Here is a 27,734-nt window from a genome sequence, read left to right on the forward strand (position 1 = left end):
TCCACCCACCTCGGTCTCCCAAAGTGCTGGGATTACAGGCGTGAGCCACCGCGCCCAGCCATTTAAGGAATTATAGGATGCTACTTTTGATTTCTTAATCACTTTCTACACTCTTGTTCAGGATTTTTCTTTTATCTTGTATCTTTTTCCCATGATGCAGGTGTTATTGCTACACTTTCATATCACCAATGCTTCTTAGATTTACCCACAAGCGAAACACTTTCCTTTCTCACTGTCCTTCCATTGCAGGCACACCACCCTTATTACCCTCATTTGGGGCATAATTTTTCTTCTTCTGGAAGTAATCCTGAAGTAACAGGGTGAAAAGCCTATTAGTTTTTGTTTGTCTGAAAATGTATTTTGTACTTGTTCTTAAAAGATGATATCTTGAAAGATAACTACATTATTCAAAGTTGACAATTACTTTCCTGAAATACTTTAAAGATTTTACTCAACTGCCAGTTGTCAGTCTAAACACCATTCCTGTGTAGGTAATCTGTCTTCACTCTCTGACTTTTTAAAGACTTGCTGCTTATCTTTGGTTTGTGACAGTTTCACAATCATGTGTACGGGTGCTGCTTTCATTTTTATTTAGCTTGATTGGAATTTGTGTACTTCCTGAGCCCAAGTATTGTGTTTCATTAATTATAGAAGTGTTGCAGCTTTTAATTTATTGAATATTTCCTCTACCTATTCTCTCCTTCTAAAACTCTAAATGTGTGTGTCTGTGTGTGTGCATGCATGTATGTATGTGGTGTGTGTGGTGTGTGTGTGCACATGTGTGTGGTGTGTGTGGACACATATGGTGTGTATGTGAGCAGGTGGGTGTATGTGCACACGTGTCTGCACATGTGTGTGCTTATGAGTGTGCAAGTGTGTGTGGTGTATGTGCATGTGTGTGATGTGTGTCAGCATGCACGTGTGTGGTGTATTTGGTGTGTGTGTGTGCATGCATGTGTGGTGTGTGCACATGAGTATGTGTGACTGTGAGTGTGGTATGTGTGGGGGCCTGTGTATGGGTGTGTGCATATGTGGTGTGTGTGGCATGTGCATGTGCTCTGTGTGGTGTGTGTGCCATTGATGTGCTTGTGTGGGATCTGTGGTGTGCGTATATGCATGTGTGGTATATGTGTGGGCACATGTGCATATATGCAATACCTGTGGTGGGTGTGAAGTGTGTGTGGTATGTGTAATGTGTTTGTGGTGTGTGTGTGCAGATGCGTGTGTCATATTTGTGCACATGTGTGTGTTGTGTAGTGTATGTGGTGTGTGGTGTGTGCATGGGTGTGTGGTGTGTGGTGTGGGTGTGTGGTGTGTGCATGTGTGTGGTGTCTATGTGTGTGCAAGTGTGTGTGTGATGTGCGTGTGGTGTGTGTGTGGTATGTGTGTGGTGTGTGTTTGGTGTGTGTGTGTGTGGTGCATGTTTTTGTGGTGTGTGTCTGTATGGTGTGTATGCATCTGTGGTCTGTGGTGTATGTGTGGTGCGTGTGTCTGTGTGTGATGTGTGTGTGGTGTGTGTGTGATGTGTGTTTGGTGTGTGCGTGTGTGGTGTGTGTTTTTGTGGTGTGTGTCTGTATGGTGTGTATGCATCTGTGGTCTGTGGTGTATGTGTGGTACGTGTGTCTGTGTGTGTTGTGTGTGTGTTGTGTGTGTGTGTCTGTGTCTGTGTGTGTGTGGTGTGTGTCTCTGTGTGTGTGTGTTTGTGTGTGTGTGTGGTGTGTCCATGTGTGTGTGGTGTGTGTATGTGTGTCTTTCCCATGCCCCATGTCTTGCATCAAACTTTCTAAATTTTCTTTCTTTTTTACTCTATGCTGTAATTTCTGTTTAATGGGAAAATTTAATTAATTCAGTTATTACTGATATGATGTATGGACATATCTCTTGACCTTATTTTACATTTCCCAACTTGGCATCCTTGCTTATTCCTTCCCCACTCCACACTTTCCTGTTTTGTTTTTTAAAAATTGACCAACTTTTGTTCCATTTCTTTCACCAATGGTTTGGAAATCACATACTCTTTTTACTTTTCTAAGAATCACACATAAAATGTAAGCATACCTAAGAAACATGTTTCTATCACTATCTAGAGTTAGCCGGATTTATATCATTTCTCCATCCAGACAAAAACTTTTGCATGGCTTTACTTCACTTCTACTGCTCCCTGGTCCGCAGCCAAAAAACCTGACTGTTTCCCCAGAGCACCTTCCCAATGCTCCCAGCTGCCCTCTAAGCCACTGTCCCAGTCTGGCTGCCATTCTCAGAAGCTATGGACTGGAAATCTACCAAAATGTCAATGCCTGCTTGCATGTAAGTTCAGGATAAAGTTAATTCTAGTTGAACTAATATGAAAAGAAAACCACAGAGGGTGTTCCTCACTATATCCCTCAGCTACAGTTTCTGCCTTGAATTCCAACCCATGGCTGGCTACCTGCCAGAGCCACCTCCTCAGAATTTCTATTTCACCAAGGGATTCATGTTTTCCCAATTTATTATTATTATTTTTGAGACGGAGTCTTGCTCTGTTGCCAGGCTGGAGTGCGGTGGCACAATCTCGGCTCACTGCAACCTCTGCCTCTGGGGTTCAAGCGATTCTCCTGCCTCAGCCTCCTGAGTAGCTGGGACTACAGGCCATGCCCAGCTAATTTTTGTATTTTAAGTAGAGATGGAGTTTCACCATGTTAGCCAGGATGGTCTTGATCTCTTGACCTCATGATCCACCTGCCTTGGCCTCCCAAAGTGCTGGGATTACAGGCGTGAACCACCAGGCCCGGCCTATCTATTTATCAGTATACTTACCGCACCCAGCCTGCCATCTTGACGGAGTATGAATAGATTTCTCATGTCCTCACTCAGAGTTCCCTGAGTTCAGGACTATCACACTGCCCTGGCCATAGTTAGTCTGTGTTGATTGATTTACTAAGGAGACAAAGGCCTCATTATTAGGGAAATGCTCCTGGGCTTCCTTTGATGGGGATATGATCTTAAGGAATGCGTTGAATTCTTCTGGTTGGCTTCTCTTATAGAAGACTTGACTAATTGCTTAGACGGGCTGAAAAGCAGCATCAGTTGCAGCACCAGGGGGCAGTGTTGGCCAGCTCTACGATTTCTCAGTATTCAGCCCCGTAAGAAATTTGACTAATGCTGTTAGTTCCTCATCGATAGATACCCATCCTCTTGGGTTCCCCGCTGGTGTTTTCAAGGATGAGTCCATGTTTAATCTCTCTTCAGGACCCACAGAAACTGGTCTCAGAGAAAGCCATGTCCAGCCCTGGTGATCAGCACCTTTGCAGACTAATTCCTCTCCTGTCTGTGGCTGCCTGTGGTCTCTGCTCAAACCTGTGCCTGGATCATAAACCCTCACACTTGAGTTTGAGCTGAGAGGCTGGGAAGCCCAAGAAGTTCCTGAGGCCACAGGCAGAGACGCGATGGCAGTTTCGGCGGCTTTTGCCTTCTCAGGACAGAGCAAAGGGGCCCACAGCTCAGATTTACTCAAAGGCTGTTCCCTGGCTTCCCTCTCTCTCTTGTAGCCTCTTGTCATGCAGGAGCCAAGAGACCAGGTGATTGTTGCAAAACAAGCACCTGAACAACATCTGCGGTGCGTTGGGCTCCAAGACCCTCAGGGGACTGGGTGGGCCACCAGTGGGCACTGGGACCCCTGGCCCTGCGTGTGCGGGGGGACTGATTCAGGCTTCTGCTGGATGATGAAACCACAGGGCAAAGCCATAAGGGCAGGTGGCCCCTGGTCTTTCAGGTGCAGTGGGAACCCTGCTGCTGCCGATGTCTCTGCCTGGGTGTGGGAGTCTGTTTCTCCGAGCACAGTGTTGAACTTGGGCACTCCATCCTTTTTGTCCCCTCCTCCTCTGAGCTCCATACTCTAGTTGTCACTCAAATTCAAACTGAAGCAAACATCGAGTTCTAGCTGAGGGTACCTTTCCTAGTTTCACCTCTAAATTTTTAGTTTTATGCAAGTCAAAGTCCAAACCTTCCCAGCCAGAGCTCAGAAGCTACTGGACTGCCATTCTCAGAAGGTACTGGACTGGAAATCTACCAAAATGTCAATGCCTGCTTGCACTTAAGTCCAGGATAAAGTTAATTCTAGCTGAGCTCACACGAAAAGGAAATCACAAAGGGTGTTCCTGACTATATCCCCCAGACATGAGCTTGGGTGGCTCTGTCTCTGCTCCAGCCCTAAAGTAGTATGAGAAACAGCGGCTGTCCCTTGCCCAGAGTGACAGCTCCCCTTGATGGGGTGAGGAGGTTGTGAGCGAAAGAAGGCACTGAGCCGAAGGAAGGAGGGCAGGAGATCTCCAGAGAGTCCAGTGGTCCTTAGGTAAATCTGTGGAGGGCCCCACACTGGCAGAGGCTGTCATTCTGGGAAGGGAGAAGAACCTCTGGCTACTGAGTTTGGCATGTCCTTACTGGGACTCATACACCTCTTGGAATTTTAGAGCTCAAGGATTCAGACTTTGGATCACATTGGTTCATTTTCCAGATGGGAAAACTGAGGCCTAGAGACGTGAGGGCCTTGCCACATGGCAGGTGGGAGGCAGAACTGAGGGGTCTGGCCTCAGAAGCCAGGAGGGGTTCTAGGCCTCTCTCCTGGCTCCCTGTCCAGTGCTGTCTGTACACTCGGGGGCTCCACGAAGGAGGAAGCCACTTTTGATCCACACAGGAGGCAAGATGGTGGCCACAGCTCAGAGTTCTCAGAGCTTCACCCTGGGAGTGACCCCAAGGTGTCCCTGTGATCTCAGAGACTTACAGCTCTTAAGTACCTCCAGGCAACTGCAGCAGCTGGAAGTGTGATTCTACACCACCTAGTTGGTTCCGAAATGTTTGGTTCTGAAATGATCACTTCTTACCTAACCAGAAGGAACTGGGTAGTATTTATTTTAAAATGGATTACTTCTATGAACTTTTTTCATTGCAATAGTAGATCTTAGAAATGAAGGTAGTGGGAAGAAGGAGCCATCACCGTGCACTCTCCGCAGGGGGGCTGCCGGTGCCAGGCCCAGCCTGTCACAAGTATCAGTGAAAAGAAGTGTGTGTGTGGGGTCACAGAGACGAATGAAGAGAACAGGAAGAGGGAGTGATGGAGGAAAGAAGTGGAAGGGAGGACTTTACCGGCTCTTTGGAGACCACTGAGTGCACAGAGAATGGTGGGGATCCGTTATCAGCCAAGACTGTTTCTTGAGCCTCTGAGCACTGCAACTTTGGCGTAACGGGTGTGGCAGGAGCTATGAAGGCAAGTGGCGAAGGCAGTGTGGGTGGGCTCCATCCCTAAAGCTGTCACAAGCAGCGTAGCTGCCGTCTCTTCTGTCACACAGCTCCCTCCTTCCCCTGACAGGGAAGATAGACACAGAGTTAATAAGTAAGAGACATGGGAAAAATAAAGTCAGGGGTTGGGACTAGGGAATGAGGGTGGAGGTATGACTTTATGTAGGTGACAGGGAAGGCCTCTTGGGTGAAGGGATGTTTGAAGACACCTGAGGGAGGCGACGGGGAGTCTCTGTGGACATCTGAGAGGAGCATTCCAGCCAGAAGGGACAGCATGTGTTGGTTCCGAGGTGGGAGCGCATCTTGTGGTGGGAAGGACAGGAGCAGGCCCGTGTGCTGGAGCCCCAGTGAGTGAGGGAGAGTAGAGAAAGAGGGGTCGCTGGATCAGGGAGGGCAGTGCTTCTCTAACTCGGATGTGCACCCAGCTCACCTCGGGCTTAAGATGCAGATTCTGAGGCAGCAGGTCTGAGACGGAGCCTGGAATTCTGCATTTCTGCAAAGTCCCCAAGTGATGCTCCTGGCCCATGGACCACAGGTTGAGTAGTGAGGCTGTGGCCTGTGGGCCAGGGAAGGATGCCGCCTTTGCTTTGAGGAGTCAGGAGCCTTTGGATTGTTCTAAGTTGCAGAGCAAGTTCCTCTCACTTCTGTTTTGAAGGAATTGCACTGGCTGCTGGTTAGGCTGTCAGGGACAAGGGTGAAAGCAACTTGGAGCCTACTGAATAATCCTAAAAAGAGATGGGTGTGGTTGGGATGGTGGCGGGAGGGGATGGTGATGGGGGAAGAGGTCAGTGCTGCAGGTGTTCTGAAGGTGAGCCGCAGGATTTGCTGACAGGCTGTATGCGGAGTGTGAGGGTGAGGAATCTAGATGACGAGGCTATAAGCCCACACAACAGGAAAATGCCATTTCCATTCACTGACATGGAAGATCCATGTTGGGGGAAGAATCCCAGGACCTGGTGTATTTCAGATGTGAATAAGACATTTGAATACAGGACTGAGATTAGGAGGAAAGGTCCAGCGGGGAGGTGCCAACGTGAAAGTCAGAGACTAGAGAGTTGTCTGTGTTTCCTAGTGGGCAGGGGAGAAAGGCAGATTTGAGGGCTGAGCTCCTGGGAACTTCAACACTTGGAGGGCAGAGAGAGGAAAGGCACCCAGTACAGGCACCGAGAGGCAGAGGTCAGTGAGTGGAAGAACCATGCGTTTTCCAGCCTCAGTTGTTGTATCAGTTACCTACTGCTGAGTTACAAACATTCACAACTCAGTGGCTTAAAACAGCAGTGTTTTCCTTCTCACAAGTCTGCGAGTGGACTGGGAGGTTCCTTTGCATCCGGGAGTTATCTGGGGTCACTCATGAGGCTGCCTTGGCTAGGGCGGAAGCCTCCGCAGTGGCCTCATTCCTGTCTGGGAGTTGGTCCTGGCTGTGTGTGGGGTGGCTTCGTCCTCTCCCTGGGTCCTTTCCTCTGGAGTTGGTCCTGGCTGTGCGTGGGGCGGCTTCGCCCTCTCCCTGGGTCCTTTCCTCTGCAGTTGGTCCTGGCTGTGCGTGGGGCGGCTTCGCCCTCTCCCTGGGTCCTTTCCTCTGGAGTTGGTCCTGGCTGTGCATGGGGCGGCTTCGCCCTCTCCCTGGGTCCTTTCCTCTGCAGTTGGTCCTGGCTGCGCGTGGGGCGGCTTCGCCCTCTCCCTGGGTCCTTTCCTCTGGAAGGCCAGCCCCGCTTCCTCACAGCTTGCAGCCAGGTTCTATGAGAGGACAAACTGGGGCTGCAGGGACTCTCAGGGCCTCAACATGAAGCTGTCAGAGCATCCCTCCCACCAGGTCGTGCTGGCCAAAGCAATACGGCTGGCAAGTGTCCTCCTCTGGACAGAGCAGTACGCCATCACGTGCACGCGTGGGAAGGAAGAGTTGGTGCCCGTCTTGGGGACTCCCTGCCAGAATTAGGAGCCTTCTCAATTTACAATTTTATTGACCCGTGCCTCTCAGTGCCCTGTACTGGGTGATTTTAATATTCTATCAAAATGGGAACTTAGGCCAATGAGCTCCCCACTGGGGGTACTGGGTGCCAGTCTTGCTCTTCCCTTAGCCAACCGCATGCTCTTTAGTAAGTCCTTGTTTGGGCTCAGTTTCCTCATTTGTTCCACCTGGAGTTTGACAGTCAGTGGGAGTGGACAGCGTTAGATAACTTTTAAATTAAGTAGACTAGCCGGGTGCCGTGGCACACGCCTGTAGTCCCAGCTACTCTGGAGGCTGGGTCAGGAGGACTGCTTGCGTCCAGGAGTTCCAGGCTGTAGTGAGCTGTGTTGGGAACCGCTGCACTCCAGCCTGGGCTACAGACCCGATCTCTAAAAAAGTATCATAAATAAACAAAGGAGAAAATGCAGGTCAAGTGCTAGCACTGTGCAGGGCGTGTGTTACGCTAGTACGTGTCACCGATTCTCCAGCCCTTGATACACTCCTGTCTTCCCTGGCAGACAAGCAGCATTCTGCCGGCAGGGGCTGGTGGCTGGCCCACGCAGAGGCTCCTCCGACCGACCGCAGGCTCCTCCTCTCTGCAAGCCCTGCAGCTCAAGGAAAAGAACCTCTCCCAACACAAAGAGCTCAACGAACCAGTTTTCCAAAACCTCTCTTTCGCTGTGTTTACCCCTTTGTTATGTATTTACTCCTTGGGTGTCGACATATTTAAGAACTGCTGCATTTCCTTCAGTCCTTCCTGGCTCCACAGCTGCAAAAACATCACCCCACTGCTGAGTTTGCTCTGGGGCCACGCAAGGGCAGACTTTTGACAGACATTGTCTAATGAGTTCCTTACTGCAGCTCCCCCCATGCCGTCCCCGCACCCCAGGGAGGCATTACTTCCGTTGTACCCAAAAGGAAAATGAGGCACCGAGAAGTTAGGGAACTTGTTCAAGGTCACAGAGGTAGAAATGCCAGAGTCTGAACTCAGGCCACGGATGCTGGAGCAACTGGAGAAAGGCCTCGTCGCACCTTATCACCAGCCCATGGGACCCCAGACCACGGACTCAGGCCTGCGCATCCTCCTGGCTTCTGGGCTTCCCGCCAGCCCCCTTCTTGTGCCGCTGAGAGGCCGGGGAGGGGTTCACTCTCAGGGGCGCACAAAGGCATGAAAACCTTGGCTTCAGCCTCTGAGATGCGGAACTGACCGACCCATTGTCTTGGGACCCACCAGTGCGCTTGGCTGCGCCAGCCCCTTTACGTCGGCGCCAGCCCCTTTACGTCGGTGCCGGCTCCCTCCCGGCTCCTTCCGCTCCCAGAGGGTCCCCGCGCCCCTCTGCACCTGCGCCCAGAGCCTGCGTCCTGGTCCGCACGTGCCTCTGGCAGCTTCGCGAAGCTGTCGGGGCTTGCGGGAGAGCGCGCAAACTGAAACCAAAACAGGCCGACGCTAGGAGCGTCCGGGTGGGATCGCAGACCCGCGGGAGCGCGGCGGCTGGGCCAGGGCCTGGGACCCCGCCCCGCCCTGCCCCGCGCTTCCCTGCACTCCTTCCCCACGTTGCTCCCCTCCTCCTTAGCGGCCCCCCTTCTCCTGGGCCGGAGAAGAAGGGGTGGGACCGGGGTTGGCTCCGGGAAGGGGCCCGGGAGGAGTGGGTGGTGGCCGAAGGGCGGAGCAGGGGCGGGGCCGGCAGAGACTCCAAGGGGCGCCCCAGGCTTGAGGCACCCACTCTGGGCGCACAGAGAACTCGGGAAGTCGGGCTAGATGGCGGTGCATAGCTTGGGCCGCGGCGTCGGTCGGCTGCTGGGTAGCCTGCGAGGGCGCTTGGGGCAGCCAGTGCGGCCTCCGTGCGGGGTGAGCCTGCCGCGCAGGGCGGCCTCGGGACCCCCGGGCAGCGCCCCCGCCGCCGCCGCCGCAGCGCAGCCAGGCTCGTACCAGGCGCTGAGCGCGCTGGCAGCTCAGGAGCCGGCCGCCTTCTGGGGGCCGCTGGCGAGGGACACGCTCGTGTGGGACACCCCCTACCACACCGTCTGGGACTGCGACTTCAGGAGTGGCAAGATCGGCTGGTTCCTGGGAGGCCAGTTAAATGTGTCTGGTGAGTGGGCTTCGGGGGACCCAGGACGCCCCCAACTCTTACGTCCCGAGGGGACTCGGAGCCTCTCGCCAGCGGCAGCTGTCCCCCGGCGGCGACGATCGAAGCCCTTCAGGGGCCCCTCCTCCGGTATTCAGCCCGCTCTAAGCCGTGCCTCCACGTCACCCCGTCCCTCATCCCATCGGGCCCCGATCCACGTGCCCAGCTCAAGCCGGCGCCCGCGGGAACCCGGTGTCCGCATGGGACTCCCGGGCTGCTGGCCTTGCCCCGGGCGGCTCCTTGCTCTGCCGTCTCCAGAGTTGCGTTACCGAGTGCACAGCGCCGTGGAGCAAGAGCCGGCGGGGAGCCGCGGGCTACACTCCAGCGCCCCGGAGTCGGGACTTTCCCGTTCCTGTACGAGGTGGAGGGAAAAACTAAGCCGCGGCGGTTGTCACTGCGAGCTGCGGTGCCCGGGGATCCGTCTGGGGACAAGCCCTGCCCACGTAAACAAACGGAACTGTGGCGGGCGACCTGGGGAGGAGGAAACCCTGCGTAGCAGCTGGAACCAATTATGTCCTCGCTGCGGGTCTGGGGCCTGTGGGCGGGGAGGAAGTAACAGCGGCCTCCCGGTTCTCGTTCTTGGCCTCAGAGAACCGCACCCCAGCGACCCAGGGCTTGCTTTGGACCCGTGGGGCCTGCGGTCCTGGGAAAATGGCCCCAGCAGCCGCTGGTGGTGGGTTGTCTGGAACTTGCAGAGCAGAGGCCACTACTGCTCTGCTAAGATTTGGGGCTGGAAGGAGTACACTGCACCCTCTCCCCCACCTAAGGCGCTGACTGAGCAGCCAGGGGAAGGCCCGGAACTGCAGGCAGGGCTGGCTATGCAGGGTGGGTGCCAAGTGCAGGGCGGCCCCAGGTGCAGGGCAAGCCTGGGTGTGGGGCCTGCGGGGAGGGGCTGGCAGCCACATTTGATCAAAGGCCTGAAGGGTGGGGGTAACCAGCTTGCTGGATTTGGAAGTGTTTAAGAAAGGACCTGAGGGTCTTTACGGCAGGGCCACCTCCCACCCAGGGCCGCGTTTTCCAGGTGGCGGCTCTCCAACCTTTCCTTCAGTTGTCTGTGTTGCTCTGCTCCACTAGGCCTCGGTCTCCGCATTGTGAGCATGGGGGCAGTGATGCTCAGAGGCTAGGCTGAGTGCTGCAAGGGATTAACTTCAGAACGAGCCATACGATTATAGTAGTGCCTTGCAGTTATTTTTCAAAGAAATTGAAAGGAACTTTGGACCCCCCCCCATACTGTATATTACTTTGCTGGTTAAATTAAAATGAGTCACTTACCAGATAAGTGTTTTCTTTAATACTGAGTCAGCAGCAAGTGCTCTTGAACCTAGTGGGGAAAAAAAACACCAAACCCTTTGGTTTGCAGAGTTGCTGCAGTGTGCCCTTGAAGGGGACCCGAGCAGCTGGCCCAAGGACACAAGTGGAAAGTGACCCGCTCTGGACTTGTGAGGCCAAGGTCATGGGGAGCAACCACAGTAGGCTTGTGCACAGTTGCAGGCTCACTCAGATAAGACAGTGGGGCAGACCTCCTGGGGCCAACAGCAAGGACCTTCTGAAGCTCGCTCGGTCAGGATCAGGGTGTGGTCAGCAAGCATTCTTCTGCCTCCTTTCCTTCACTTATTTCTTCTGATAATATGGCATTTATGGCTACCTTCGCCAGATATTGAGCTTCAGAAAACTTGAAAAACGGCTTTTCAGCAGCTATCTCCCCGGAATGTACGTGCCCACCTGTTCATGGGTCAGCGATATCTCTTTCCTTTGCCGGTGTCTGCAAACCATAGAGGGGACAGTATGAGAAAGGGCTAGGTCAGGCCACGACTCCCCTGGGAGCCCCCGGAGAGTTGGGTGGGTGAGAACGCTTTGGCCTGGTCTGTCTGCTGTGTGTGATAAAGTCAGATGGCTTCTTCCAAAGGAATGCCACTCTTGAAGTCTTCTTCACCCCTTCAAAAATACCGGTGGTTCTCATCACATGGTCCTCAGACCAGCAGCATCAGCAATACCTGAGAACTTTTGAGAAACACAAATTCTGGGGCCCATCCTGGACATCTGGAATCAGAAACCCTGGAGTGGCACCCGATACCTGTGTTTAACAAGCCCTCCAGTGCTCCAGAGGACATCCGGGCTTGGGAACCACTGGCTTCCAGGCACTCGCTCCAGAGGACACTCAGGCTTGAGAACCACTGGCCTGTACGCCTCAAACCAGGACAGATGATGGCGCTTCTAAAACAGAATTGGGATTAGTGTCCTGGCCATGGCCTTATTAAACAAACAACGGGCTATGGATGGCACAACACAGTTTCGTGTCTTCAGGTGTCTTTAGAATCACGACTCGGGTTGATTTCTTGCTTTCCCTCTACTGCACTTTGCGTGTTTCGTCATCTGTAAAACAATGGCAGTGTGTAACGGAATTCTGTCTGGTTTTCAGATGTCCAGGACGGGCCCCAGAATTTGTGTTTCTCAAAAGTTCTCAGGTAATGGTGATGCTGCCAGTCTGAGGGCCACGCGTTGAGAACCACAGGTATTCTTGAAGCCAACCGTGGCTGCTCCCCATGACCTTGGCCTCACAAGTCCAGAGCAGGTCACTTTATACCTGTGTCCTTGGGCCAGCTGCTCGAGTCCCCTTCAAGGGCACACTGCAGCAACTCTGCAGACCAAAGGGTTTGGTGTTTTTTTTCCCCTCTAGGTTCAAGAGCACTTGCTGCTGACTCAATATTACAGAGAACACTTACCTAGTAAGTGACTTGTTTTAGTTAAACCAGCAAAGTAATATACAGTATGGGGACTGGGGGAGTCCAAAGTTCCTTTCAATTTCTTTGAAAAATAACTGCAAGACACTACCTATAATTGTGTGGCTATTTCTGAAGTTAATAAACTTGGGGTTACTACTGATGTACATCAAACCACCCCCAGGCTTAGTGGCACAAGATAACAACCATTTTATTCCTTGATGAGTCTGTGGGTCAGGACTTTGGACAGGGCCTGATGGGGCTGTCTTGTGTCAAAGGACAAAATTATGACAAATTTAGTTTAAAGATCTTAATTGACTTTATTTGTGATTATAGAATTGGGCAACACCCTATTCCATAAAACGGAACGAGCATTTGATGAGCTGAGCAGAGGAGGATGGTTTTATAGACAGAAAGGGCTGAAGAATGCAGACATGGAGAACGAAAAGTAGAATGGTCATTTCAAAGCTACTTTCGCTGTAAAGCTAAAAGCGGAAGGAGCTCCCTTAACATGCTAGCTTATTTGGAGATTTAGCTACCTCTTACTCTCCTTATTTCTTAGAAGGCCAGATACACAAGTTAGTTTCCATTTGGTGACATGGCACTTTAACAAGAGTGACTCCATTTTTGTGTGATCTATTGGGCCTGGTGCAGCTCAGTCCAAATCAGTGGCCTTCTACACATTTTATTTAACAGTTGCCTCTGCTCCCCAATGTCTGAGGTTGGAGTCATCTGCCTGTTTCTCACTCCTAAGTCTGGGGCCTGGTTTGTGACAATTTGCAGGCTGGCTTCAGCCAGAATTGTGGCCCAAAGCACCTCCTGGAGCTTCTCACAGTGTGGTGGCTGGGCCCAGGCAATGTCCTGCAACCACAGGTCCAAGAGATCAGCACAGATGTTATCAGGCGTCTTCTGACCTGGGGAAGGGGACCTGACTGTTTGCACCTGTTTCGTTATCCATGGGAGTATCAGCACACCCATCCCAGGGCTGTTAGAATGAAATGAGAAAAAGCTTGTAAGGCACTCAGCACTCTCTTAACACATTATACATCCCCCATCACTGGGCATTTGTTATTTATTAATGAAGCATGTGGGGAGGCTGTGACCTTGTTCTTGGCCTTCAGCAATGCTGCTGGGAGAGCTGAGCTTGCATCTAATTGGCCTGGGATAGATGGGGAATAGACTTCAGAGGGCATGCAGGTGGCTGAGGTGGCTTTCAAAACACCGCAGTATCCTGCTCATCCCACAGGTCTGATAGCCAGGCCGGTTTATGGTATCTGAGGCCCACCAGGCAGGGTAGGCAGAGTCTCTGCACCCTTCAGTGACTTGCTTCTGTTGTGTAAAACTGCCTTGCAGAAGGTTCTTTGGAGAACCAGGTTCCAAAAGGGATTCTTTCCCAACTGTGAATTTGGCTCTGTCCTTTGTAGGGCTCAACAGCTGTTTTTGCCCTGTGGCATATCAACTCAAGATGTCAGGAAGTTTTAAATGCAGAACCAGAGGGTAATGACATGTGTTGCTTTCAAAACGCACAATTAAGCTCTATTTTTTAAACCCTCAATTTTAAGTGATGTTTTTCAGTGTGTGTACTCTTAAGCAAGAGTGCAGAAAAGCCTCTTTGTAACCAAGCATTGAGCACTGGGAGATTTTTTGGATGCTTTTTGGAGCTAAATTGCAGGATTAGAAGCCCCTTTGCTGTAGTCCTGTCCTCTTGGTAGCATGCCTCCAGTAGTTCAGAAGGCGGGACCCTGACGTTGGCAAGACGCCACACGCCTGTGCTTCATTTCCCTCCCAGTGATTCCAGTGATTAAAGTAACTTTCCTGAGGTTTTTCAGGGAACTCTACATGAAAATGGAACCCCTAATCTTAGGAGGAGGATCCTCCCCAGGAACCCAAGTCCTTCCTAGCTGTCAGGGGCATGACTTACTTTAAATAACAGATGCTTTGGGAAAATTGTCCAAAACAATTTTTGTGACTGACGTAATATCTCAAAGCATGCCAGGGAAGATTGCTATTAAAAGAAAGTCCATTGTGTGCCAGGCGCTGTGGCTCACGCCTGTAATTCCAGTACTTTAGGAGGCTGAGGTGGGCGGATTGCTTAAGCCCAGGAGTTTGAGACCAGCCTGGGCAACACAGTGAGACCCGCATCTCTTAAAAACAAAAACAAAAATTAGCTGGGCGTGGTGGTGCACACCTGTAGTCCTAGTTACTTGGAAGGCTGAGGTGGGAGGAGTTCTTGAGCCCAGGAGGTGGAGGTTGCAGTGAGCTGAGATCACGCCACTGCACTCCAGCCTGGGCAATGTAGTGAGACCCTGTCCAAAAAAAAAAAAAAAAGGAAAAAAGAGAAAACCCATCGTGAATCCTTTTGTGAATAGTAACATAGTAACTCCCTATTCAAATTGAATTTCCATATGCTGGGTTCACTTTCAGTTGGGGGGTGTGCACGTAAGGGATGTATTTAAACAACTAACAAGAGTTCTTGAAAATTCCTACGTGTGTGTCAGGTTTATAATGCCAACACTCTTATAGTGCCATTTACAACGAAACACCAAACCCCTGCCCCGGCCACAGGCATTGGCTGACTGCCTGCAATTGTGTTAGGCCCTGGGACGGGGCCCTGGGCGTCTGTGAGTGGGATGGAGCGCCCTGGCTGGCTGGCCCTCTGCTCTGCACAGCGTCTCATCCTCACGGCACCAACGTGAAGTGGTCCCATTGTACAGATGTGGAAATAAAGGCTCCAATTCATGTATCACAATGAATAATCCAGAAAATGCTCAATACCACGGAGCCCACATTCTAACGAGGACATGAACCGTAAGTCAGTAAATGAATAAGTCCACACTGGGGTGGGAAGGGAGTTGTGATGTAATTCCCAAGTCCGATCCCCATGATAAAGGAATCTTAGGGACACAGTCCCTGCCCTTGGGGAGTGGCATTGTGTACTGTAATGGGGACCGCTGGGCAACGTGGGGCAGTGTGAGATGGTGTGGGTCACTGAGAGGGCAAGGACAGGTCATCATGTGCTGGGAAACTTGGGAACGGCTGAAAATAGGAGGTGGAGTTTCAGCTACACCTTAAATTGCCATAGATCCTTGCCCAACTCTTCTTGGAAACGCTGAGAAATGGAATTTTCTTGTCCCACTGCCCAGTTTTTTCATTTCTTCCTCCCTCCTTTTCCCTCTTCCTTCCTATTTTCTGTCCTTCCTCACCTTCCTGCCCCGTCCTCCCCCTCCCCTCCTCCTTTTCATTCCCAAAACTGAAGCACTAACAGGAAGCATAACTATATGCTAAGAATCATGTGCACAGGGGGTGTTAGGGCCACTGTCCCCCCGGGCCCCACGCAGAGCTTTCCAGGTGCTCGTGCAATCTGAGCACCAGCTGTGGTGGCCAGAACAAAGTCTGGTGGGGGGAGCGTTGTTCTGTTTGCCTTACTGGGGGACACCGTGACTCTATCTGACCCACAACCAGAAACAATCACATGGCTCCTAATCTTTCCAGCCCCACCCAGACCAGGGATCATTGTACCCACTCCATGGATTAGGAAATGGGCTTGCATTAAATGATATGTGCATTGTCTGTGGTTGGTAAGTGGTTGGACCGGGGCTGGACTTTAGACCCTCAGTTTTAGTGGTGACTCCAGGCTGCCAGCCAGTGGCTTATGAGGCTGGCAAATGTATATAATCGCCCCAGTCCCAAAAGGAAAAAGAAAACCCTTGGAAATCTGGCATCTGCATAGAAAGTGGATGTGCATGTAAGTCCATGTGCACGCATGGTCAGAGTCGGCTCCCAGGACCAGCAGCGGCTGCAACACAAGGATCTTATTAGAAACACAGATGCCCAGAGCAGGGGCGGGGCACACCGGCTGCAGCTAACACATGCTCTGGGGACTTCTGATGCCACTCAAGGTTGAGAAGCGCTGATTTGGGCCGAAAAAAGAATGTCTTCTACTTGAGGGATGTAGTCACAAAGACAAGAAGAGGGGTCTGCTTCCTCCCTTGGGCATGGGGGTCCACCTGGTGCCAGTTATACCCCAGTATGCCCCTCTAGCTCGAGGCTGCAAGTGATCCATTCCTCAACTCTGTGCTCTGGACTAGGCTACCCAAACCCAGACCTGAGCAGGACACTTGGCCCTCGCCCAAGGGAGCGCAGCAGGCAGCAAGCCTCTGGCAGGGTTGGGGGATGTGCAGGTTCCGGGGCAGCAAGGTGCTCGGGAGAGTTAGTGCCTTGGGCTGTGACCCGCAGCGTGGCTGTGAGGAGAGCACAGCGCCCCAGGCAGGGAGGAGCCAGAGCAAAGGCCCCAGGGCAGGGGAGCTCACCAGATGTGGCCTGGCCAGCAGGGAGAGGCAGGTCACTGGGACCTTGGAGGCCACTTTTTGAGCACCTTCTGCCTGTGGGGAGGGCACCTGGGGGACACTGTACTTGGGGTTCCATTCTGATCTGCTGGGCTCAGGCCACTTGTCAGCCCTGGGAAGACAGGGACACGAGGCTGATCTCATGGGCCACCTAGCCGCACCTGGGTGCTGTCTATCTGGGGCTGACCTGCCCCTCTCCACCTTCTTCAGCTCTGCCTTCCTGCTTGGTATAAAACAGTGCAGGATGTCCTGCTGGGCTGGGAGGCTCTGCAGGCCTGTTTAAAGTTGGGCAGTCACTCTCTCTGAGAAGAGTGTCCTTGTGCCCTGGTTGCTGTGGGAGCAGGTGAGGCGATGAGATGAATGCCAGGGTGAAGTGTCCAGCGTGGTTCTATCTCTTCCTGCTTCATCCTGGCTGGGGCCTTGGGCAGGTCACTTGGCCACGGGGAAACATTTGCTCATCTACACCTGGGCAGGCCACTCTTCCGGGGGCGTTGAGGATCAAATTCGGAGTGGATCAAGCGTATCGGGCAGAGCCTCCCAGGTGTGAGCTTGGGTTCACATCTCCTGGGGCTTCTTATGAGGCTGGTTGGGACTCAGCAGGTCTGGGTAGGGCTGAAGGTTTGCATTTGTGACCAGCTCCCAGGGGGATTGCAGCCAGTGTTGCTCCTTAGCTAGGCATTCCTAGGCTTGTCATTGCTGTCCAGAGTTGCTGGAGGTGACAGGCAGGCAGCGGGGCATAGGACCCTCTGTGGAGGGACAGGCTTCTGCCGATTGTTCAGAAGCCAGAAGTTCATGGCTTTCATGTGACAGCTCTTGACTTTTAAATATTGGACTGGATTTGCACACACACACACACACCCCTGCACACACACACCCGCACACCCTAGTCAGGGTGGGCAGCACATCTGTACGCTGGACTCAGCTTAGGGGCCAAGTTGGCTAATATCTGCTGCACCCGCGATGAATTTTCTCCCCGGCAGCTGCGTTGTTTTTCCATCTCCTTTAGGGTTTACCTGTTCTCTCGTCTGCCTGAACTGGCCTCACCAGTCTCAAGTGTTCTGACTCCCCCGTCTGTAAGACCAAGCCTGGATCGTACCCCTCTTCCCCCACTACTGGCAAAGCTCGCCTTCTTCCCACTTGTGGCATAGAGCAGTTCTTCACTGCCTGGTGTAGACCTGGACTGTTATTATTGGGTGACTTTGGAGGGTAGGGTGATGGGACAGACTGTGGAGCCAACCCGCCTGCGTTGAATCCAGCTCTGTCCCGTGTGACCTTGAGCAGGCAGCTTAACTTCTCGGCCCTTGGTGTTCCCATCCGCAGTGGGAGATACCGGTGGTGGGGGCATGGTCCTAGTGGAAACCCTTGCAGTAATTACTGTTTCAGTCCCAGGCTGTTCTTAACTTCCTAGGGTTTGCCTTCCCGGGGTGAATTCAGCTCCATTGCTCTGTTTGGGCGAGTGTTATGAGCCTGCCACCGCCGACCTTGTGTGCTTGGTCACTTTTGCATGTTTCTTAGGTTTTCATCTGTCTCCTGCACCCACAGGAGGGGCTGCGAATCTGCCCTGGCGTTTCCCTTGGTGCTCAGCGTGGTGCCTTGATCAGAACTGGCGCCCCGGACTGGTTGAGTGAAACCATCTCAGGGTTATATGCCCCTTCTCTTTGCTCCTAAGACAGTTCCCAACACCCAGAAAAACATTATGGGGTTAATGCTGCACCTGCATGACTACAGTGAACAGAGGTTAGCGTGGCCACACACACACACACACACACACACACACACACACACACACACAGATGTCAGGTTCCTTGTGTAAATTTGGGTCTGCCACTGAGCCTCTTATTTCTTCTCGTTTTTATTTTCTTCTATTTTTTGGGCTTTTCTTCTCTACTATTTCTCTATTAATAGTAGTTCAAAGAACTTTCCTGTGTCTGCTACCAGTATTAGTAATTTTTTCCAGACATCTGTCTTCATTTATTACATTTTCTGAGGCACAATTTACAAACAAGATACAGGGGTGACCCTGAGAGATCAGGGGGGCAGGTGCAGCTGCCCCCAGAGCCACTCATGGGGCTCGAGTCTCTGCATACCTGGGGACCCACTGATGGGCCAGTGAGTGAGGAGAGCTGGCTTGAGGGTTGCTGGAGGGACTCACCTCTGGAATCAAATGAGTAGTGACCAGCCTGCCAGCAGAGGAGGCCCCTGCTGCTAATCCTCAGGCTCAGGGTATGGCGCAGAGCTGACCTGTTTCTGCCTGCGGGTCATGTGATGGAACCTTGAGTAATGGAGAGGGAGGGGAGCAGAGCCTTCTGGAAAACCAGGAGGACATTTCCCCATCATGAGCCACTTCTTGGAACAGAGCTGGTTTACTGGGTGAACACGTGGGGGAGTTGGGTCCTTGTCCCTTCTTATGCCTCTAACCCTGGGGGCAGGTCAGCACTGGGCACTTGGGAGCTGCAGGAGCCATGCCCTGAAACAGAAACAACCTGTTTGCACTGAGTGTTCTCTGCAGCAGCTCAGACTGCAGTGCCTGGCCCTGGCTGCACTTCAGAACCAACCAGGGAGCTTTGTAAGCCCAAGGCCCATTGGGTAGGGTCTCTGGGGATGATACAGGAGATGCCAATAATGCAGCCAGGGTTGGGTCCACTGGTGCGAAGCGACCACTTCAGAATATTTGCAGGACCTTGTACCTCTGAGATCATGTTTGTTTACCCTTCTCCTTGCAAAGAGGTAGAAACGTCATCACTGATGAGGACAGTCCTTGTCAGTGTGAGCAGAGACAGCCATAGCAAACTAGACCCCTTCCAACCCCCGACCCTGGCCGAATTCTCACTCCAAAAGCACCACGTGTAACATCTGCAAACCCTCTTTTTGTACAGTCAACTGCTTGGATCAGCATGTTCAGAAGTCCCCCGAGAGCGTTGCTTTGATCTGGGAGCGCGACGAGCCTGGGACTGAAGTGAGGATCACCTACAGGTACTGTGAGCCCTCGTGGCCTCCACGCCTGGTGGCAACCTGGGCCTTCCCCTCTGTTTGGGGACAACTTACCAAACGCCCATGCTGGGCCCATTGACAGAGCAGGGTTACTCGGCTTGGATGGAGGCCTGGCCTTTTTGTTCACTTTGGCAGATTAGGGTCTTTAGATTCTCACTGAAGGAATGGGGTCTTCTGAAACCAGCATCACGAATGTTCAAGGCGCGAGGGAGGTGCCCGGCCTGGGCCTGCGTGCTGAGTCTGGCTGCCGGAGAGGGGCTGTCTGAGTCTCAGGGAGTGCATTTTGGCTTTGGAAATGCTCTCTTATCCAGGAAAAGTAAACGTGAACACAAGCAGGATGAAACACAGTAAAAGCCGGTCCAGCCTGCCTGGCCACACTCTCAGCGCCTTCGGAGGGTGGGACAACAAATAAAATCGTCTTTGGAAGAGCTTTTTGTTTTAAGCTGATCTTCTTAGTCTTTGATTCCTTAAGCAGCTTCTAGGTGCCAAGCGTGCGTCTGAAGATGCTGTGTGCATTGGGGCGTTTGTACCGGCCTTCCCCAGTCCGCTTCCTGTCGGGGCTGCTGTGTCGGTTAGCACCTTGATTGTCCATGCAAGCCCCCTTTGCCTGAGGCTCACCTTACCCTTATAGAGATGCCTCAGGCCCACTGTGCCCCTAAACTCTGAGTTCCTAGGTCCCCATTGCACACAATCATCGAGCGTGATTACTCTCCTGGAGGCGGCTCCAGGCTCCTCATGTCCAATCACTCAGCAAGTCTTCACTGGGTGCCTTCATGTCAGTATGGGCTGGGGTATGTTGCAGTAACAAACAATCCCCAAGCACACGGCAGAGCATGGCTGGGTGGCCACTGTGAGCTGAATAGTCAGGAAGGCCTCTTGGAGGAGGTGACGTTTCAGCTGAGGCCCTGAGGACCAAGATGAACAGCCCTGAGGAGACAGGGGCAGATCTGGGGCAGGGGTCCCGAAGCAGTGAGGAGGTTCATGTGGCTGGGAAACAGGAGTGAGGGGACGTGGAGGAGGAACATTCCGACAGGCAGGTCTGCGCTGGGCGGCCTGAGAGCAGTGGTCACTGCCCTGCCACTCGGGTGACTTGGGGGCATTCCTGTTTGTTCATTGAACTCCAATTTTATCACAGACCAAATTCACCAAACTTGCTAAAACTGTGCTCACGTTGACTTTTGGATGCAGATGAGTGACGCCAGTGGATCTGCTGCAGCTCCTGGTGGGCCTGTCCTGCTTGTCCCTCCCCCAGACCCCCAGGAGCCCTCAGGCCCATCACAGCCTCCACCAGCCTTGGCCACGGCTCCTTTGCCGACCCGACTCCCCCACTGGCCAGACTCACAGCCTATACAGCATCCATTTCTTATGTCTAGTCCCTGGTTGCAGACGTGGTGTGGCCCACAGACCAGCAGTATTCGGCTGCCTGGGAGCCTCAGGCCCCGCTGGACAACTGAGCGGGCCCCCAGGTGGCCCCTTGGCACTGGAGTGCAGGGGGCTCTGAAAACCCAGGCTGCTGCAGCCGCTCCTCACCACGGTGGGCCCGGCTCCATTCACCTGCGAACAAACCTCCTTCTGAGAAGGAACTTGAGGCTGCTGCTCGGGGAGTTGCTCTTCAGTAAAAGATGAAAACCCTCTCTTAGCGGGTGGGGTGGAAGGAGCCAACTGGACACCAAGAGGTCCAGCAGGGAGGGCCCAGCCATAGCACTCCCCCAAGCGCCAGTCATCCCCCAAGCGCCAAGGCACTCCCCAAGCGTCTCCATCAGTCTCTCAGGGGTGCCTGGACCCTGGGGCAGGTGGGCTGTGCACGACGCCCCCTTGGCTGGACGCTGCCTGTGGGCATGCTGAGTGCCTGCTAAACAGCGGTTCAGTCCGTGAGCAGGGCTGGAGGCCTGTGGAGATGTGTGGTTAAACATAAACCATGTGAGAATTCTCAGGACTGCAGCCAGCCTGTGGAAGTAAGAGCAGCGTCAGGTTCATGGCACTGAAATGGCCCTGGCAAAATACTTATTATTCCGTCTATAAAAATAAACAGGGCCAGTCGTGGTGGCTCACGCCTTAATCCCAGCACTTTGGGACACCGTGACGGGCGGATCACTTGAGGTCAGGAGTTCAAGACCAACCTGGCCCACATGGTGAAACCCCATCTCTACTAAAAATACAAAAATTAGCCGAGTGTGCTGATGTGTGCCTGTAGTCCCAGCTACTTGGGAAGCTGAGGCAGGAGAATCACCTTAACCTGGAGGTGGAGATTGCAGTGAGCCGGGATTGCGCCACTGCACTCCATCCTGGGCGAAAGAGGCAGACTCCATCTCAAAAATAAAAATAAAAATAAACAGATGTCATCCAAAATGTTTTTGCAGACCTCAGCCAGGTTTAGTACCAGGTGACTGTTTCTATTTACTGTTTGAGTGAAAAGTGTTACCTGTAATTGCAGCTTGAGGGATGTGAGTTCCTTGTCCTGGTCATATAAGGTTTCTGATGTGAGGTTTTCTTCTTCCCTTCTCTGAGGAAAGTTCCCAGACATTGGTGTTGGTTGTCCTGCTGGCAGACACGTCACTGCCACTGAACACAATGCTTTCCTGCCCACGGGCCTCATGCGGTGGCCTCCAAGGTGTCCAGGACGGTCGCAGTCCTCCTTGGCTGGAAGCTCAATGTTCAGACTTGCAGTCTGTGACCTTTAAAGAAACCCTGTGGGACTGGTAGAGGTTGGGACGCTGGTAGCAATGCAGGAAGCTTGCAGGTGGCCGGGAAGTCTGTGTGTTACAATCCCAGCTGACCTGGCGAGGGAAACCTCGCAACTCTCACCCCCACTATGACCTTAGGCACAGGTGACGCTGGGTCAGCACAGGCGGATGCAGCGCTGGGAAACCTCCCGACTCTCACCCCCACCATTACCTTACGCACAGGTGACGCTGGGTCAGCACAGGCAGAGGCAGCCCTGGGAAACCTCCCGACTCTCACCCCACCGTTACCTAACGCACAGGTGACGCTGGGTCAGCACAGGCGGATGCAGCCCTGGGACGGGTGCCCATGGCCTTTGCCCTGCAAGTGGAGCATTTGCAGTCCCAGCTTCCCCAGGTCCTCGGGGATACAGGGTCAGCAGAAAGAGGCATGTTCTAGTTCTAGTTCAGTACCCTCCTGCTGCTGGCCGGTGACGCTGTGCAGCTCCAGAGTCTCCCAGGGTGCTGCTTTCCCATCTGTACACCCCGGGTAATTATCGCAACGTAGATGACTGCAATGTCAGCCCAGGGAGATGACAGCCTGGACGCAGTAGCAAGTAAGAATAGCCGTGATGATGACGTAGCTGCTATTTGAGTACTCACTAGGTTCCAGAGCTGTTTTCAGCGTCATAACTGGGCAGTGAGGTTGGGCCTCGTGCTGCCGGCCGGCTGCAGGGCTCGGGAAGGAGGAGCCCCTCTCCTGCCAAGGTTTTGCCACGCTTGCTGATAAGTGAGGTGCTCACTTCCCACCGGGAGGCGAAGGGCTCAGCCTGGGACGTGTGCTCCCATCTCCCAGGGCAGTCTGCCACCCGGGGCCAGAGTCCCAGCTCCATTCCCAGCCTTCCTCTGCCTGGAACCAGCTGAGGCAGTCCTTCTCCCATGGAGAAGCGGCAGGCCGCAAGCCCAGAGCAGAACAGTGCCTGCCAGAGGCTGTGGGGCTAGTGGCCCTGAGGCTGCGGGGCCAGACAGCACTCTGGGCAGGCAGTGGCTCCTTCTGGCTATCTACCTGTGCTTCTCCAGCAGGTGCCCATTTTATTTTATTTTAATTTGTTTGTTTTTGAGACAGGGCCTTAAAAACATCACCCAGGCTGGAGTGTCGTGGTGCTGTCACAACTCACTGTAGCTTCAACCTCCTGGGCTCAAGTGATTCTCCTGCCTCAGTCTCCCCAGTAACTGGGACTATAGGTGTGTGCCACCAAGCCTGGCTACATTTTTTATTTTTTGTAGAGATGGGGTCTCGCTATGCTGCCCAGGTTGGTCTGGAACTCCTGGGCTGGAGTGATCTGCCCACCTTGGCCTCCCAAGTGCTGGGATTGCAGGTGTGAGCCACTGCGCCCGGCCAGTGAAGATTGTCCTTCACACTGTAGTTCACGTGGGCAGGTTCTAGAAACCGTGGGGGGTGGCCCTGTGGAGAAATGTAAGTTCCTCTCTTTTGGAGAGGCGGTGGTGGCCCAGGTTGGTGAATGAGGCTTTGAGACTGCCTAGCTGGTGTGCTTCTCCCTGCCTGGAGCCTGGGGCAGGAATTTCCAGGCTGGGGTTGGACCCTAGGTGCAGGAAGCAGCCTGAGGCCCTGTGCAGGTCCAGATCTTCTCAGCCAGTAGGTGTGCCCACACACAGGAGAGACCAGGCTGTGGGTGCCAGGCTGTGGGTGCTTGGGGAGGCTCTGAATGAGTGAACCTCTTCCCTGAGGGTCTCTGCAGCGGGGGTAGGGGGCTGGGGGCGGGGGACTTGAACTAGAGCTTAAATGAGAGCATCTTAAGCCAGAGGACCAGGTTTTAGCTCTGGCTTATTCTATGGCCTTAGACCTATCCTTCTGGGCCTTCGCGTCCTCATTTGTAAAAGGAGGGATTTGACAACCCCAGGGTTCCAGCGCTGGTAGGCGTGCATGAAACACAGAGGAGCAGAGCTGGGGCCCGAGTATGTGTGGAAGCACAGGCATCACTCACTGGTCCGGGAGCTGTTCCCCTGTGGAAACTCTCGCTGGTGGGGGTGATTTCTGCGGCTGTTCCATCCTCGACTTTTCATTGGGTGGGGTTGTGTACTGTGAGAAACCCTGATCAGAGGAGCAGAGGGGATGTCAATGTCAGGCCTCCTCCACCCCACCTGCCTCAGAGTCCCTGGGGCTGAGAGAAGCCTTTCTCCCTGGGATGGGAATGGGGCTTTACTGCGAATCTGTGTAGCCTGGCACCTGATGCAGAGGCTCGCACGGCTGTGCAGGACCAGGCCTGGTTGTTCCCCCTAGGGAGAGGGAGCGGCCACACACTTCAGCTGTGATGGGGCGGGGACTGAGCCTGGGGCCACCTCTCTGAGAGGCTTGTTTCTGTCCTTGCCCTGGATGTCTTTGAACACAGCCATTAGGGAGGTCACAGAAGTAGCTGGTCCCTGGGGGAACCAGGCAGCAGGAAGTTCTGTCACAACCCTCCTCACAGCTGGAGAAAGCTTTGGGGAGGGTTGAGTTTTGAGAGGCAGAGGAAGGGGAAGTGTGAGAACGTGGCAGGGGAGGGGCCAGGGGCCGGGACCGGTGGTGGTGGGAGGCTGTGCCCTGCCCACTCTGACCCTGGCTGTGGACCTAGAGACCGTCACTCCACCTCTCTCACCCTTGGTTTTCTCATTTGCAAAATGCGGTCACGCTTTTCCTCCACTGGTCTGCTGGGCGTTGGGAGGGACATGTGATGAAAGCCAGAGGCGTGTCCGGAGGATGAGGGTCCGTTTCAGCTGCAGGTCAGGGCCACGAGAAGGAAGGCCAGGTTTCAGATTTGACGGAGGCAGGACATGGGTGGCCCCGTGGCTGCTGGGGCTGGGAGCGGGTGGGTGGTGATTTCAGGGGCGCGATGGTACTCAGGGGAACTTTGCCTGGGAGGACGTGTGCATCCGCTGAAATGTGTCCCCTCCTAGTATCCCTAGTGGGTGACCCTTGCCCTTTGCTCTTCTGCTCACCCCCAAGTTAATTACCCTAGTGAGCATATTCCCTTATCAATACATCAGGGCAGCTGGGGGAGGATCCTAACTCATGGAAGGCTGTGGGGGAACAGCCCTGCTGACCCAGGCGTGACACACTGATTGTCTCGGAGGGCAAGGTTGGTGTGGCCTGTGGGGCTTCCAGGGTGGGGTGAGCCACGTAGTCCTGACCTAGCTGCCCCACCTGAGAGGAGGGCGCCTGGGCAGCCTCTAAGTCACACAGGCTGGGACGCTTGATCTGGAATCTGCATGCTAGAGCCAGAATCTGATACGAACCCGTGTTACTTAGGAAGGGCTGGTTTTAAAGCAGCATCCACCTTTCCTCCAGCCCCAGGCTGCGGCTGCTGCTGCTGGAGTGTTTGGGATCTTCTCATATAGGTTGCCTGCTCTCCGTCGAATTCTCCTGGGCGCTGAGGTCCTGGCACTTCTTCAGATTGCAGCACAGTGACCCACACTAAGGGAGCTTATCTTTATGTCCACAGAGACCTCTTTGATGGGGACAGGACCTTTCTGAGAATGATCTGGGACACAGTACACCGAGGTTTAACTCAAGGGGCACACACTTGAGCAAACGCCTGCCATGGGGCTGCATCCCAGCTTTTGTGACCCCCTGCTGCCATGCAGGGGTTTGGGGATGGCCCAGTTCCGGGAGGGGAGGAACAGCTGGCTAAGGGGAGGGGTGGGAGCTAGCGGGTGATGGTGAGGAGGTGTGAGGGGCGTGGGCTGGTGGGGGCACCACCTCCCTAGGGGGAGGGCCACGCCTGGAGATGGGTCTTTAAGGACCAGGACATGGCTTTGTGGCTCCTGTTTTTCATTTTCCCTCCTGCTTCTGCAGGCACTAGGTGGGGGGGGGGGGGGGCGCGGGTAGGTAAGTGACTCAGACCTTTGCTGTGGGCTGCACTGTGGGGTCCCTCCGCCCTGCCATGTCCAGTCCCCACCAGCACAGTGTGGGCGGCACGGAGGCCAGTGGGTGAAACCTTCTCACCTGCCCAGAACTGCAGCTCAGCTCAGCTCACCCCATTCCTTCTCCATGGGGGAGCTGCATCTTCATTCCCAAGTTCCTACCCTTGACACATCCCCTCTGCCTCCTCCCCCGCTAGGCAGACACAGAGTGAAGGTTTCACCATGGATTAGATGTGGGGTCCAGTGCATGGAATGGAAACCAAAGCCCATTCAGTAGTGAGTGTGCCCCTGCGGCAGGGTGCCCAGTGCAGCCCCGGGTGGGGGATGGCAGTGGGGTGAGGATGGATCAGACCGTGTAGCTGGCCCAGGAACCCCCGATTCCTGGTAACAGGCCTGCATGCAATGCCTGGGATGGATGGGTAGCAGCCCTCCATCCTCCTCAAGTCACTTGGTGTCTCCTCGGTGTCCGGTCTGGCCTTGCTGCCCTTACCCTGCCTCCGTGGGTCTGCCCTTGGTCAGAAGCTGACACCAAAGATCTCAGTTCATATTGATATTTGCCTGGGACCCTGACTTTTAAAGCTGAGGACTCTGCTACCCCCAGAGCTTTAGGAATTTGGGAGTTCACACAGCTGGAAAAGTCCCGCAGCTCTGGCTCTGGTGGATGTATTGAGGAGTCTCTGGTCCCATCAGAAGTGAGGTTCAGGTGTGAATGGGACCCCTGGGCTCTGCAGTTGAGGCTTCTGGCCCTCCACAAACTTCTAAATAAACATCATCCTGGTGTGCCCAGGCTCAACTCTACTGCGTGCAGACAGGATGCCCTGTTGCTGGCCAGGGCCATGTCTTGCAGACATCTGGGGCCCCAGAGGACCAGCAGACACTCATCGGGCACTGATACCAGTTGGGGAGGAAGGAGCTCATGGTGCCAGAGGACTCCAGGACCCTTTGTTCATGGTTCAGGGGCCGAGAGTCAGCTGCCCAAGGCTGTGGAGTTACCGGTGGCAGACAGGGGGTGATGGCACGGTGCTGGTGGCCTCTCAAAATTTGGGCCTTCCCATCGTTCTTTCTCCTGCCCCTCCCCATGGCTGTCTTTACTTCATCTGAATGTGGTGACAGTAGGGGGTTGGGATGGGTGGGGTCTTGATAATTTCCCATCAACAAATCCAGTCCAGTTCCCCTAAGAAGCCTGGAGAGAGGTTTCAGGACCACAGGCAGATATGGCAGATGTGTCTATGCCCTGTTGGGGCCAGCACAGTTCCACTCTCCTTGCTGGTTCTGCACGGACAAAGCCTTTAAGGGAACAGCCTCGACCAAGGGAGGGAGGCCACGTGGACGGGGAATTCAGAAGTGGTCACGCAGGATATTCTTAGACATGAACATCTTCAGGAATTCCTCGTGTCTCCAAACACGCCGGGGAAATCGCCAGTCAGCTTTAGTGGCTTCGTCACTCTGCTTGGAGTATAAAGCAGTGATCTCCAGCTGCAGGCCATACCTCAGACTCCCCTGGGAAGGGTTGCTAGTGAAACAGCACTCAGGCCCTGCTTGGTCTGTTCCGAGTTTCTGGGAAGGCCCTGGGAATCTGTATTTGAAAATGCATCCCCGGGAATGCCCTGTAATGACTTGTCAGAAATCTGTCAGGATTCAGTTGCAGAAAAGGGAAGTCACCGCTGTTCTTTTAAGCGGAAAGGGAGTTTAGGCAGGGTGCTCCCAAATCCCTGGGAGGTGGGAGGAGCAGCCTCTGGGTGGACCCTCAG

General features: G+C 53.8%; 1 protein-coding gene across 1 annotated transcript in view; it reads left to right on the forward strand.

The window, feature by feature from the left end:
- The first annotated feature begins 8,941 nt into the window (after positions 1 to 8,941).
- The window catches only part of ACSS1 (acyl-CoA synthetase short chain family member 1), a 49,844-nt gene continuing 31,051 nt past the window's right edge, over positions 8,942 to 27,734 (forward strand). The window contains exons 1-2 of the mRNA XM_012468648.2: positions 8,942 to 9,309; positions 19,288 to 19,384. Of these exons, the coding sequence (XP_012324071.2) occupies positions 8,979 to 9,309; positions 19,288 to 19,384 (428 nt within the window). The 5' untranslated portion in view covers positions 8,942 to 8,978. The remainder of the gene's footprint in view (positions 9,310 to 19,287; positions 19,385 to 27,734) is intronic.

The sequence above is a fragment of the Aotus nancymaae genome, unplaced genomic scaffold, assembly GCF_030222135.1.
Source record: "Aotus nancymaae isolate 86718 unplaced genomic scaffold, 86718_ANA_hifiasm-v0.15.2.pri h1tg000001l, whole genome shotgun sequence".
Lineage (NCBI taxonomy): Eukaryota > Metazoa > Chordata > Mammalia > Primates > Aotidae > Aotus > Aotus nancymaae.